The following is a 15,486-nucleotide window of genomic DNA, read 5'->3' as shown; positions in this document are numbered from 1 at the left end:
GTTGTACATGTAGGTTCTCAAGAATTTCTCTGCGAGTTGATCGTAGGAGTTGATGGAATCAGGTGGAAGGTTGTCAAACCAATACAAAGCCGATCCCTTCAGACTTGATGGGAAATACCTACAGAGGACGGCGTCGTTTTGACTCCATCGGGCTAAGATACGATTAAAATACCGGATATGTGTCGCGGGATCACTGGATACGTCATAGCATTCAAAAGTTGGGACATGGCACTTTAACGGAATGGGGGTATTTGTCAGGCGATGAGTTAGGGGAGTGGAGTTAGCTTCTTTCATCACCTCTTCAAGCCTTCCTCCGCCTTGTCTGGCCTTTAACTTCCTGATCTCATCCATCATCTCATCACGCATCTCTTCCATTGCGCGGTAATGTCCCACTTTCTCATGCTAAGTTGAGAGTTTCTTTCTTCGAACTTCACTGTCATAATAGTCTAAGTCTTCGGCGGCATATTCCGGATCGGATGCACTGCTTCCCCTAGCGGAGTTTGCAAGGATGATTCTTCAGTCTCGATTAGGCTCTGGTGCCTTAGAATTTGCTTCGTTCAGTTGTTGGCTAGTCTTCGTGCTTTGGGCAATCCTATCTTTCAAGTCTTGGTTCTCTCTGGACAGAAGAGCTACGGCATCTGCGTAGACCTGCTGGCTCTTTTTCAATTCTTCGAGCTCTACCATCAGTCGGTGGGACTGGTTTGATCCCTGATTGGGAGTTCTGGCTTGTACCCCTACGGCCATAGTTCCCCCTTCGTCTACTGTGTTTATTAAGGGTGGTAGAGGATCAACTTCAATTGTTGGTATCTCCAAGTTTGGTCCCCTCGGTTGAGCTTCCACCCGCGGTACTAAAACCACTGGTATGGTTTGATTCTGACCGTTGGTTGACGGCATTCCGAAGACTGGTGGATGTGCGGGATGATGTGTCATAGATTCTGCCACCCCTTCTCTTTGTTGATGGATTTGGTTTGAAACCAAAGTCTTGTTAGCTTCTGTATCCTGGAGGGCCGCAACAGTTGCGTTGTTCTTTGTGGCTGTTGCTTTGAGATCCGCGGCTGCAATGGAGTTAGTGTTCATAGGTGAGGTGATTTCCGCAGCATCCTGCCTCTGAGTAGCTGTTTTAGCTTTGTCTCCTTTCTGCTTGCTTCGGGTCGTGACCGGGGTAATCCTCGGTGTCTCCTTTGATGAGGCTTTGGTTTTTCCTGCCTCTAGTATCTTTTCCATTGTTAGTCCTTTTCTGCATAGGGGAATAAATAAAGAGAACCAAAGATATCCACGAGGATCGGATTAGTGCCATTCGTATCCGCAAAATTTGTGGAATAAAAGGAAATGAGCTGCCCAAGGGCCTTAATAAAAGAGAAACATAAAGACTCCATCGGTCTAGTTTTCGCAATACAAATCCTCTAATAAACAATCATGGACCTTGTTTTCAGACTACTTTTGAAAAGGAAAACTCTTGAAAAGGCAGATCCGTAGCGAGAACTCATGAATCTGGATTATTAAGTCTTAGTTTTAAAAGAAAAACGCCTCACGTGCAAATCTGTGATAGATAGCCGTGGATTTGTCTGCTTTGAAATGGTGTTTGTGAAAATGAAGACCATGAACCCAGAATAAAAAAGGTTTTGAAAGCACGCTGAACCCAGAATAGGGCACAACCATAATGCGAGTTTAAGGTGAAATCACAGGATAAGATAAATCTTTTACCGGGACAAAGTCCCTGTTTCTAGCGCCAGATTGTGAACACATAAATCTCGAAGCCATCCATGTGTTCACAAACAATATTCGCATACATTCTAATTCTGAAATCGCACATTGTATATGTAAAGGGGATGACTATATCGATTCATCGACTCTAAGCCTTCGGGCTTGTCATTGTCTAGTCGAATATTATCATGAATAATGTTCGTATAAAAGGGGTAAACAGAGAATCAAACATAAATGTAAAGCACATGAAGTTCAACGCTGAATGTAAAGTGCTGAAATGTAAATAAGACAAAGATTTACGTGGTTCGGCACTAAGGCCTACATCCACGGGGATGGTGTTTCACTATGTATTGAATGATTACAAAGATAGTTGAATGACTTTAGAGTATACATAGGTCTGCGGAAATAGGGGGATTACTTACTCTTCCTATTTCTCTCTTCTATATTCTCCTATAATTGCTCTGGATTGGTCGACCCCTTCTCTCTTAGTGGAGAGGGGTATTTATAGAGTTGGAACGTGGGTCACACTTCTGAGGTGCCATTGTAATCTTATCTTCTTGTGCTTTGTGCCCATTACGCAGAGGTCTTCGGAATATGCTGCGGCCTAAGCTTGAATACGAAGGGTTATCCTCGCCTCTTCCACGAGTTGATTGACACGTGTATATCTCTTTGGTATTTAATGCGGGTAGATGGATGTCTGCTCGTGTCAGACAAGTGTCTCTTTGTCTGGTCACATCTGTGTCAGTCAAACTTCCTCTCAGCCGTTGATCTGGGATCTTCCTCGGGATTGGGTGTATTAACACCCAAGGGGTATTATCTGATGCTCCTCTAAGCCATCATACCTCTGTGATCTTCTGTCCCTGACCGTCAAATCTGCTGACCGGTGGCATCTTCTGATGAGATGCTTGTTATCATGTTTTGATATCTTGTTTTGCATGCCTTCCACGTGTCTCTTTCTGTACACGTGGTGGATTATGAAAAGTGTACATACAATCATCAAGTTCTTTCTTACGTTTTTTATTTTATTTTATTTCTGCCCTAGTCATTCATAAGTCAACTTTGCTTGACCGGAAGTCAGCTTTCCCCATAAACACTTCAGCTTTCCCTATAACAAAAATCTAACAAAACTCCAGTGGAAGATTTGTGAACAAACAGAGAAGCATCTGACTTGGAAGCAACAAAACCCAATTCGGAGAGATAATTAGTAAACCGTTGAAACCAAGCTCTAGGAGCTTGTTTTAGCCCGTAGATAGCTTTATTCAATTTGCAAACATGATTGGGATATCTTGCATCAACAAACCCCGGAGGCTGAGACATATAGACTTCTTGATCCAAAAAACCATGCAAAAATGCATTTTTAACGTCTAATTGACGAATAGGCCAAGAGCAAGAAACAACAATGCTTAACCCCAAACGAATAGTAACAGGCTTAATTACCGGACTGAAGGTTTCATCGTAATCAATACCAAATTGTTGAGTATACCCCTTTGCAACCAAACGAGACTTGCGACGATCAATTGAACCATCCAATTTACGCTTAATTCGATACACCCATTTGCAGCCTATAATGTTCATATGAGGTTAACGAGGAACATACGACCATGTATCATTAATCTTGAGAGCATGGTGTTCATCTGTCATAGAATCTCGCCATTGTGGAATTTTACATGCTTCACTGTAAGAATCTCGCCACCGTAGAAGGCAGTGGAAGGAGTAGAGTCTAGTACGGGTTGATTGTACTGAGTGAAGCGGATTTCATGGTTGAGAAGCAACGGTTTCAACTCAGAGAAAGAAGGGAGAGAAGAACGAGTTTCAATGGTTGTTGAGAAGGCTTGATAATCAGGCCCTAGACCTCGTACAGTGTTAAGAACAAGTTCAACATCATTTAATGAAGCAGAAGATGTTAAAAGAGAGTCTCTAATGGAGGTGATTTTAGCAAGGTATGCAGAGATAGAAAGGTTGTCTCTGTGAAGAGTTTGTAGTTGATGACGAAGTTGAAGAGAGCGAGCTGCAGTTGGAGCAGCATAGGTATTAGCTAGGTATTGCCAGAGTTCACGTGAAGAGGTGAAATAAGGGATATCTGCAAAGACGGATTGGGTTAGGGTAGCTTGGAGCCAGCTAAGAAGATGTGTAGCAACTTGAAACCAGGGGAGATACTTAGGGTTGGGACTTGGTTCTTCATTAGATGAACAGGGAAGAAAGGGAGACGGAGATTCAACAGTTGGATCTACATGGTTGTAGATGTCATGAGAACGCAGGATGGGAATTATCTGGCGACACCACTGAATATAGTTCGTTTCATCAAGTTTGAAGGAGATGTATGAAGTTTTAAGTTTCAGAGAAGAAGAAGTAGAGGAAGAGATGACAACAAAAGCAGAAGCCGGTTCAGTAGACATGGTTATTAGGTTTGCTAGAGAAGAAGAAAAAAAAAACGAAGAAAGACAGTCCTAATGGCTCTATATCATAAAAGTGTATCAACTTTCTTAACCCTAAACTGGGTTTGAGACATGTATTTATATGAATCAAGGAATACACAGGTCGCCCATCAGGCAAGTTATCAACAGGATAAACTAAAGTACAACATGTTGTATAGACATTAGAATGACCCTATGTCACACCAACCGAGTCTTGCGTTAACATTATGTTCTCGTTATTTTTCTTTTCCATTTTTGTGTGTGTGTTTTCTTTTTAAAATGTTTCGTTGATTTCCGTTTCCAGTTGTCTTCCAAACAACTTGGGTTAATCAATAAGCAACTTGATTCCTTCAATTATTTAATATTAAACAACTTGGGTTAATTATTACGAAATCAATAATTTAGTCTTTTGCCTCAGGTGGATTCGGAAGAACATGGACAAAAAAAGGGAAGTGAAAAGTTTGACTTTAAGTTGATTATTATTTATTTTTTTTGCCGTTTTTGTTTAATTAGTTTGATAGTTTCCTGTTGTAGTTTTATATTTATAAACAAAAAGAACTATTTGGGAAACATGAATATCCTAAAAGTAAAACTGTTATTTTAATTGCACGATCCCGGTGGAGGAACCTATATAAGAGAATCAGAGCATGACCATTTATCAAAACAGTCTCAATTCAAATGAAGCTTGCATTTACTTAACTGTCTTTTGCTTGGTGATTCGTGTTGTTGAGAACTAGAGATTTATATACAAACAAGTATTACTTCTCTAAGTGAAAAATTCAGGTAGCAGTCTGATCGCTGCTTATGTATTTCTTTCTTTTGCGTTTCTGTTTTAATTTGTTTTTGAACTTTCGAAATACGATAAATATTATGGGAAGTCAAACACAATATTGATTGCATGTCAAATTCTTTTCAACTTACATTCCTCATTTACAGCTGTCTTCTTCCTTTGTACACATTTCAGGTGTTTACTACTTAATAGATCCATCGGAACCCGGTGATATAGAAGGATGGGTCATTCAATTCTTTCTATTGATGATAAGGACGATGGTAGCATGCCGCCATCGCGGAGGCATGCAAACGGCGAGCCCAATGTTCAAAAGGTCGCAGTGCCACCAAAGCAAAATATGTTGAAGGATATTAAATCCATAACAAAGGAGTTTTTGTTTTCGGATGAACCTTTACGTCCTTTCAAGAACCAGACAATAGCAAGAAAGTTCCTCATAGGACTCCAAACTCTGTTTCCCATTCTTGAATGGGGAAGAGAATATACCTTATCCAAATTAAAAAATGACTTGGTTGCAGGAATCACTATTGCGAGTCTCAGTATTCCTCAGGTATACAATCAAACTTTTCATGTAATGAAATTATTAGTACTTACGAATATGACCAAGTAAGTAATCCTACAGTTGCTAAAATTAGTGCTGAATATACTTGAAACAGGATATTGGGTACTCTAAACTTGCTAATCTGGAACCACACTATGGATTGTGTAAGCTATTTGCCTCCCCAACCTTTTTTCACATACTCCCTCCGTTTTTACTCCGTATATTGCCTTCTAATAATATTGTAAATATGCAATATTTTACGTACAGACACAAGTTTCGTTCCACCATTGGTTTATGCGTGCATGGGGACTTCAAGAGATATTGCCATCGGAGCAGTATCAGTTATATCTCTCTTGTTGGGAACTCAATGTTCGGCAGAAGCTGATCCCATAAAAAATCCAATTGAATACCATAACCTGGTATTTACAGCTACATTTTTTGCTGGGCTTGTTCAGTTCTTGTTTGGGTTTTTCAGGTAATCGATGAGCTAGCTAGCGTTCATATATTTTCTTCTTCTAGTTGGCTTAAAAATTATGTGTTGCATCAATTTTTAACTTTTGTTTTTCCAAAAATAAATATTTTGCTTTCAGATTAGGATTCTTGGTTGACTTCTTATCTCATGCTGCACTTGTGGGGTTTATGGGGGGAGCTGCAATCGTAATTTCGGCTCAACAACTTGCACTAATACTCGGCATAAGGGGTTTTACGAAGAAAAATGACATTGTCTCCGTCATGCAATCAGTATTTGGTTCAATGCATCATGGAGTAAGTATTCTCCAGCTTTATAACGTCAAATAGTAGATAGACCCTTTATAAAGTTACCTCAGAACCCCTCGACTTTTGCCAAAATAAGCCTAGATGTCTATTAATATAGTACTAATGAGTCGATTGGTCTGCTCACTATGTTCGCAGTGGAACTGGCAATCAGCAGCCATAGGAACACCGTTCTTGGCTTTCTTATTTCTTGCCACCTATCTAGTAAGAGCAAACCGCTTCTCGTCTATCACCATGACTCCATGAGCTTGAATTTATATAAATATAATTCTTACATGTATAAGTTGATGACCACAGGGAAGTAAGAACAGGAAATTCTTCTGGTTGTCGGCTATAGCTCCTTCTTTCTGTGTTGTCACGTCTACCGTCATTGTGTATCTCACTCGTGTCGACAGGGACGATGTTCAAATAGTAAGGAATCCCCTTATATTCTCATCTTTCTCAGTTGAACAATTTATGAGTTACTACCAACTGACATTAATTTCAATCTTTGAAGGTCAACTACATAAGGAAAGGTATCAATCCAGTCACGTTTCAGGATATTTATTTCTCAGGTAAATATCTCGCTGCAGGAATGAGGATTGGCGCGGTGGTAGGCATGATCGCTTTATCGGTAAGCTCCAATGTCACAGCCTCTCTTTTTATCTTTCACGTAGTATGCTAATTGTATCTGTGTATAACCATCTTTTTTTCGGAATTTGACAGGAAGCTATAGCGATTGGACGAACATTTGCAGGCTTGAAAAATTATAAACTAGATTCAAACAAAGAAATGTTGGCAATGGGATCAATGAATATGGTTGGTTCCATGACATCGTGCTATGTGTCTACAGGTAGGAAATTAGAAATAACCACTCTCCATTTTTACTGAATTTTGATAACCATCGTAATTAGACAATCTTTATGCTTCATCTGTCAGACGAGGAATAACCATGCTTCGTTTTTCCTTCAGGCTCATTCTCTCGTTCCGCTGTGAACAACATGTCCGGTTGCAAAACTCCGGTTTCAAATATTGTGATGTCTGGTGTTGTTCTACTAACTCTTCTAGTGATCACACCCCTTTTTAAGTACACCCCAAAAGCTATTCTTGGTGCTGTTGTTATATCTGCCGTCCTCACCTTACTCGATTACAAAGAAATGATTCGTATTTATAAAATCGACAAATTCGATTTTGTTGCTTGCATGGGAGCGTTTATGGGTGTTGTATTTACAACTATCGAAATGGGGCTTTTAATTGCAGTAAGTAATTCATGATACAATTGAAAATGCATTTATCCATCCATACATGCCAAGTATCTATAATTTTAACCCGTACATTTGTGAACAGATCGTCATATCCGTCCTAAAAATCCTGTTACAAGTGACAAGGCCGCGAACAGCACTACTTGGGAAAATCCCAAGAACAACAATTTACAGGAGCGTCGAGGAATATCCCGATGCGTATAAAGTTCCCGGCGTCCTGATTGTGAGAGTGGATTCGGCAATATACTTTCCCAACAGCAATTACGTAAAGGAGAGGTATGAACAGATTTCATTTATGCTTGGTTACTCGTGGTATTATTTTTTTTTATATAAAAACAAAGAATCTTTTCACTAATGAAATTCGAGGTTATAATGAGTTTAGGACCGAAAATAAGAGAATACCAAGTAAGAAAACATATCATAAAAATATAATACCGGGAAATCCGACAAGAAAAAGGTAAGGATTACCAGAGTAAGACAAATACAAGTATGAATAAGATCCGATTATTTCGGAGGAAAAATGTTTTTTCTCGGAATTAAATCCTAACCATTTGATTTGTTTTTCATCTTTAGAAAGACGTGCTCTCAAAATAGGAGTGACTTTCTTAAATCTTTTGTAACTAGTGATGAAGTTTCTGTCGTCAAAGAAATCACCAGTGAAGATTTCGTCGCCGGATAAGTTGATGATGAAGATTTCGTCGCCAGAGACAACAAAGACGAAGATTTCGTCATTGGAGAGCATCACTTAAAACTCAACCAAATAACCAAGAATCGCCATTAAAACGTGTAGATAAAACCACCATAATGGTGTAGATAAGTAAAAAACATAATAACAACTAATCTAAAACTAGTAACTAACCTAGAAGCAAGAAATAGTGAAGAAATCTGCTCATATCCGGTCCAAAATGGACTAGATCTGAACAGAGGAGGGTTACTAGTGATGATTTTGTTGAAGAAAGAGTGAGAGAGAGGAGAAAGAAAATTGTTTTTAACTGTTAATCAAATGTCATTGCAGATTTAAATATGCACGGACGACAAAAATCACACACAAAATTGGTTTAATAACCCTTTAATCTTTTATCCTGAGTCTAAAAGACATCTAAAATTATATAATGTTACTTTAAATTGGTTTAATAACCCTTTAATCTTTTCTCTCACCTAATTTTTTTTGCTTTATAGTCTAATGTTTTTTTACAGCAGTCCTAAAATGCCCTTTTCCATTACAAGAATGGGTGACTCTACACCTATCCTATGATTATCCCGAGTGATAGTCCCACGTGAGACAAGCTTCGGGTGGGCCCCATCAGGAGAAAACAGGGTAGATCAGTAAAGGGTAAAGCCCACACCATTTTTTATCTCACGCGGGATTATCAGTTGAAGCCCACGCCTTTTTTATCTCACGCGGGATTATCAGTTGGGATAATCCTGCGATAAACTTATCATTTCCGGAGAATGCTACTTCACATGTTTAACAAGTACATAACATAAATATTATGTTAACTAAAGATCATTATGTGACACCACAAATTTTGAGAATACGTGTCAGTAGTGACACAACACAAAACAACGAAGTTATATGCAAACGAAAATGCTATTCACCTCTCCTTTCTCCTCCCTCCCTCCTTCCTTTCTGTCTTATGTAGCAAAGTCAACTATATTATATGAAAAAAAAATCATAAACCATGTGAACATCACGTGATATTCTCGTCCCCATTATTATATTTTCTTAATCTTAATTTCCTCTCTGTATCTTTCCCTCCTTCAGTTTTCTTTTTCCTTCCTTTTTTTGTTTCTTTGTGATAAGATGAAGACTAAGAGAATCAGTTTCGATCAACTAACCAAAAAAAGAAAAAGAAAAAAACACAACTAACCAAAAAAAGAAAAAAAAGAAAAAAACATAATCGATTTCTAAATTTAGTCGACCAAGGTTGCAAGTAATTTTCTGATCTCAGTAGATATTTGCTATTCTCATCATAGTCATCGTTTCATGTGTACATGGAAGAAGTTTTTCGGAAGCCCCACTTTTATTTTCGTATCTGATAACAAATCAAGATTTAGAAATCCGTACAAACTATTAAAATCAGAGATTACTAGCCTATTGATTCCCTAAATTGGGCTTAAAAAATCTTTGTAATGGAAACTAAAATCAGAGAGATTATTATTTCAAAAATCAGTGTGTTTCTTCCACTATTCAATCATTTATTTAAACTTTGGGTTGAGTTCATGAGCTTGTTCTAGGGTATTGGACTTCAATTATTCAAAATTGGCATTTTCTTAAATTTCAGTTAAGATTTTGATTTTTCATGAAACGAATTTACCATCTGTTGCTAATAATATGGATTTTTACGATTCCGAAATTATCGTGATTAAGAGAAAGAGATAATTAAGATCATGATTCCTCAAAACTAAGGATGAAAGAATAAATGATGTGTTCAAGAAAGTGAAAATAGAAAGAAAAAAAAAACAAAAAAAAGGCAAGAAAAATATTATTGATAGAAATGAACAAAATTAGAAGAGATAAAAGATATTCACTTGATTTTGACCACATCAGCTGAACACCTCAGATAGGAAGGAGAGTAAGGAGTAGAATGGGGAGTGAATAGCAATCCTTGTATGCAAAGGCAAAAGTCGGTGATCACATGTGCATAATGCATTTTCTTTTCTTTCAGATCTTTCTTATTTAGATCAATGATAGTAGAATCAATGACAATTTGGTATCTTGACACCTTAGTTAGAGCGATGATGATGCGACATCATGAAGTCTTTCATTTTACTAAGGGGTTTTAGGAACAGTAACAGAGGATGGTGGATGCACCAAGTTCCCACTTTGATTATAGGATAATTAACGATATATAGTAACCCTAGTTATAGATTTAAATTTAGAAAAAATTGGTCTCATCGTGGTTTAAACATGTATGAAACTGGTTTCATCCTGCATAATCCGACAAGAAAATATTTTTGTCAAGATGTATTTGGTTTCATCTTGCATATTTTGACGATTCAACATATTTTCCTATGGATGAATCAGTTTTCACCATGCATATTTAGATATATTTTTATGTTAAAGGTGATAGTATTGTTTGTTGTATTTTATTACTTGGCGGTGGTGGTGGCAAAAATGTGGTATTTGTTGGGTTTGAAAATGTTGGTAGTGGTGGTGGTTGTGTTAGATCTTATTTATATATATATATTCAACGAATATAATATAGATTTCAAAGTCAAGATGCATGAAGTTTCATCCTAGTAATTTTTGAATTTTTCTTATTTAATCCAGGATGCATCTAGTTTCATCCTAGTTAATTTTCGAATAGTTTTTCTATTTTAGTTTAAGTCAGAATGCAACCAGTTTCATCCTAGCTATTCTTTTTGAAAAAGAAAAAATTTCCGAATTTACTACTGACAATTCGTAAATCATCTAAAATTCTTTCCAAAAGTATAAATTTTATTAAAATTCGATACAATATTTTGGAAGTTATGGATTTTCTTGTGATTAGGTTTTAAATGGGAGAGAGAAAAATATAAAAAGGCGAAAAAATATAAAAAAAAAAGACATACTTATCTATGATTTTTAGTGTCCACTTCACCCAATCATATTTTTTATGTCCATTACAACCATGTCTTAGAGAATCTTGGAAAATAAACCCATTTCTAACATACACATCCATATGTTACACTTGACTCTTTTAAATATGTCACTCTTTAAAACTCATCTTATTTGTTTAAATGTGCACCTTTTGGGCCCAATTTGATACTCAAATTAACAACACAGACCTTTTTTTACAGGATCTTGAGATGGTTGGTTGATGAAGAAGAACATCTTACTGCAAAAGGCCTACCACAAATCAGACACTTGATTGTCGATATGTCATGTACGTAAAACAGAAACTCGGATTTATTTTACTTTCTTGTTTTAACACATTAGTTATTCATTAGTAACAATGAATTTTCTTGTTCATTTTAGATGTTACCGACATTGATACCACTGGGATTAATGAACTTGAGCTTTTATTTAGGACCCTGCAGAGCCAAGATGTTCAGGTAAAACCCTAAAAGCATATAATTTTGCATATTGAAGAGCAAACAAAATAGCTAGAGATATTATGTTTTGTTTTTTTTCTTCCTTTTTGAGGTAATGTTTTGTGTTGAGTTATTTTGGAAACACGTAACCGTTGTTGTTTTTCAGCTTATCCTTGTCAATCCTGGGGCATCGGTGATGGATAAACTTCATTCATCAAAAATCGAAAATGTCATTGGTCCCAGCAATATCTATCTTACCGTGACAGAAGCAGTTAAGAGATGCAACCCAAAGACTACAATCGATGAAGTGTAAAGTTTGTCGCAGAAAGTACGACAACCTTGGAAAAGGAATTCGACATATTTATCAAGGAAAGGAATTACACAGTTTTCTTTAATTATTAACATCTGAAACGTACATGACTCGGGGATTTTATATATTTTTCAATACATGTTGTTTTTATTTTTGTAATTAGCATTATATAATATGAAGTTTACTTTTTTTCAACTTTTTGAAGTTGAACGAAGTTTTATCTCATGACTTGATTGCTTAGAGAAGTTTTATCTTTGTATGTGCTCCATGATTTTATTAGCGTATTATCTTTGGAGCATACAAGTTTGAGGATTGCAATATGGTAGAATCATTCACACACACAAAAAAAAAACAAAAACAAAATACACATAATTGGTTCAATAACCCTTGAAACTATATTCCTCGGTCTAAAAGACATGTGAAAAGATATACTTTTATAATATCCTAGAATCTAAAAGATAATGTATTATATCCTATTTGGGTATTCTACCCAAACAAGTTTTAGAAAATTTTATATATTTGACTAAACTACCCTTTTCCTCTTCGATAACTACATCGTTGAACTGCACATATGTTTCAAATAAATTTTAGATATCAGTAGAGAATTACCCAAATCCATGGTGATTGAAGTTCTGTGAAATCGATGTTTTATACAAAATCGGTAATTCTTCGAAAAGAATCATGATGTCGATTGTGGGTATGCGTCTTTTGATTTCAATTCAAGTTTTTGGTTACACTTGAAATCTTCTCATATCTCCTGTCTCAATCACGGTGATCGAAATTGAAGTTTTTTTTATTCAATATAATTTGACGTTTTTGATATTATTTATATATGGATTTTTGATTTATTACATTTCTTGTTTGATACACATTGTAATGTGGTTTCTTTTGGTTTAACTTAATTTGAAGTTACTTTAGTGATTGATGATGAGTTTATTTTGTTGATTTGGGTTTTTGTTCATATTGAACCTATGATTGTCTAATTTGATGATAGTGTAATTTTGTTTTGAGTCAGCTTTTATCTTTACTAATAATCTGCTTTCAATTAAAGAAACTATTGTATGTGAAGTTGTGAACTGAAAACATTAAAATTCTAGTGTATTCTGCTGAATCTAGTACGTGAACGAGAATTTTTTTTCTAGATGTTTAAGGCATAAGTGAAACTAGTTTCATCATATATTTCTTATTAATGTTGCTTCTGTTTTTGTATTCACCAATATTGAACCTGTAGAAAAATGCAGATGTATATCATATATTAAAAATTGGATAAACTAGTTTTATCCTACACATTCTGGCAGGATAACATATTTTCTTCAAGATGTGTATGGTTTCAACTTATACGTTTCTGACGAAAAATACAGTTTCTTCAGGATGTATCTGGATTCATCCTGTACATTTCCGACAAAAAACATAAATTACGTACGGTTTTGTGTGAGTTTGGAATTAGGGTTTGCTAAATAGGAAAGTTCTGGATGTCGACATAATTTGGGCATGAATATAATTCTTATCTTTTGTTATTCAAAGATATTTCTTGATACTCAAGGTGTTCCCAATCCTAAATATTGAGAATCTTTGAATTAATATTTTCGGTTATATGTTTTAATTTTCCATCCAATCAAAATATATCTCTTGGAAAGTTATATTAGTTGAGTACTAAACTAATATTAGATATTTTATAATGAGAGATTTCGGAATTATAGGTTGGATATTAGTTGGAAATATGGAAATCGAAATTAGGTACTTATTGCATACCTTGAGAATATTTTCGATTTTGGAATTTCCTTGTTGTCCAAACAACCTTGGTTTATAAATAGTTGATTTTGCATTTCTTGCAAACTATCCTAAGATCCAGGAAAATTTCATTGGTGTTGTTTCTGGTGGAGCCGTATATCCGGAGAGGAAAGTAACCTATTTAGGCGAAATCTCTTACGACTGCTCGTTTAGAGACTTTTATGGGATTAAGAAGCTCTACGAGTACCGTTGGTGGGAAACTAGATGCTTAAATTGTTATTTTAGTTTTGATTATTAATTTGATTTTCCAATGGTTGTTGAAACTTTGATTGCGCCTAGTTTGATTATTCTTGAGATCCTTCTCTTCTGACATAAGGGTCACTCAAACTAGATAAAAGTATTGACAGGATATTTAGAATGTTTTTAGATCTAAAGATAACTTGTGATCATCCATTGTTAACAAACTCCGTTCTGTGTGTGATTGATCATAAGTGGAATCAAGTTTGTAGTGTGCAGGCACAGAAGAAGACAATTGAAATTTTGAAGACAAGAAGATTTTTCTTATTGGTTTTCGTATCTCGTGATTTGTGCACACATCTTGATCGGCTGGGATCCGACTTATATCCTATTTTATCTTTAATAGATTTGATCATATAATCATATTGATCGACAACTATCATTTGGTGGTATTCTTTAATATCCGGATCTGGTAGTTGTGAATCTGAACCTAAGTTACTGATTTGGATTTTCTTACCCGATAAAGGAGTTTACTAGTTTAAACGGAAGAGCCTTTGTCAAAACTCAACGAATATTTTTATCAAAAGATTATTGGACTATGTACGGAACATCTTTCTTCCTTTGTTTGGAAGACGATCAAAAGTAGTCAAGCACTTAAGACTTTACATCGGTAAAGCAACTAAAGATAGTGATTTCTGTCTTGGGATCTACGTGCGTGACCATACGGTCGTAGACGCATGGATACTGAGGGAACTAAGTAACTAAGGGTAGATTACTTGGTCTCAACTATACGAAGTTGGCTTTGTTCTTTGTATATTGGCTTAATTATGAGAGTATTCAAACTTGGACTAGGTCCCGAGGTTTTCTGCATTTGTCGTTTCCTCGTTAACAAAATTTTGATGTTTCATTTACTTTACTTCCGCACTATAATCGTTTTATTATAATAAAGTAAATAACACTTGTACGTTAATCCTAATCACTTGATATTGATTATATAGTAAATCGGTTTCTGACGTAACTATTATCAAGTGAATATCTTGAAGTTGTATTGTCTCGACTTTGTCCATAGACGATCAATTAAGATATCAGGCTTATAGGTTGAAACGAAAAGGCGTGGTATTTTTGGGACCCTCCATATTTTCAGTCTCTTAATCATTTGTTTGTGTATTTTGTGGTGGCTAGAAGAATATGCAACGCAGCAGACTCTCAAATACATGCTAAAATTGTTAATCATAATTTCCATAATTGGTTATGCAATGTTTTCAGCTTACAAGCTTCTAATATACAGTAGGGCAGACATAAATTGAAGTTATTGGTTACACACTTTGACATATTTGGAAATCTACATGCTCTAAATTGTTTGAAGATGTACAAGTTAATGAATCAACAATTATTTGGCAGATTAAGAACTAAGTGACTGGATAGCATCAATTGATGTTATTGCAGTCACTAGTAGTTCAGAAAATATTCAACAATTATTTGGCAGATTAAGAACTAAGTGACTGGATAGCATCAATTGATGTTATTGCAGTCACTAGTAGTTCAGAAAATATTGTCCCGCTAAGATGGAAGTGCTCGGAGCACTTAATCGAAAATATAAATTTTGATGCATCCTATATTGAAAATATTGGGGATTCCGGAATTAGACTAAATTTTAGAAATAATGCAGGAGAATGCAATGGAATACGAGGAAAGCCAACCAAAGCATTAGACCCAGAACAAGCAGAGGT

The 15,486-nt window shown here is 35.9% G+C and overlaps 1 protein-coding gene across 2 annotated transcripts; it reads left to right on the top strand.

The window, feature by feature from the left end:
- Positions 1 to 4,785: 4,785 nt before the first annotated feature.
- Positions 4,786 to 11,898, top strand: LOC113330289 (sulfate transporter 1.3-like). 2 transcript variants are annotated; one of them, XM_026577126.1, is made up of 14 exons: positions 4,786 to 4,901; positions 5,083 to 5,455; positions 5,562 to 5,610; positions 5,714 to 5,921; positions 6,037 to 6,211; positions 6,359 to 6,424; positions 6,518 to 6,631; positions 6,717 to 6,833; positions 6,926 to 7,052; positions 7,172 to 7,458; positions 7,547 to 7,737; positions 11,245 to 11,330; positions 11,423 to 11,499; positions 11,645 to 11,898. In XM_026577126.1, the coding sequence occupies exons 2-14, from the start codon at positions 5,129 to 5,131 to the stop codon at positions 11,789 to 11,791; spliced, it is 1,971 nt and encodes a 656-aa protein (XP_026432911.1). In that variant the 5' UTR covers positions 4,786 to 4,901; positions 5,083 to 5,128; the 3' UTR covers positions 11,792 to 11,898. The 2 variants fall into 2 exon arrangements, with proteins under 2 accessions (XP_026432911.1, XP_026432912.1); XM_026577127.1 differs by lacking the exons at positions 11,245 to 11,330; positions 11,423 to 11,499; positions 11,645 to 11,898 and adding an exon at positions 8,035 to 8,344.
- The last annotated feature ends 3,588 nt before the right edge of the window (positions 11,899 to 15,486 follow it).

The sequence above is a fragment of the Papaver somniferum genome, chromosome 1 (assembly GCF_003573695.1).
Source record: "Papaver somniferum cultivar HN1 chromosome 1, ASM357369v1, whole genome shotgun sequence".
NCBI lineage: Eukaryota > Viridiplantae > Streptophyta > Magnoliopsida > Ranunculales > Papaveraceae > Papaver > Papaver somniferum.
The sequence above is the reverse complement of the archived record's forward strand: the minus strand, read 5'-3'. Positions and strand labels throughout refer to the sequence as shown.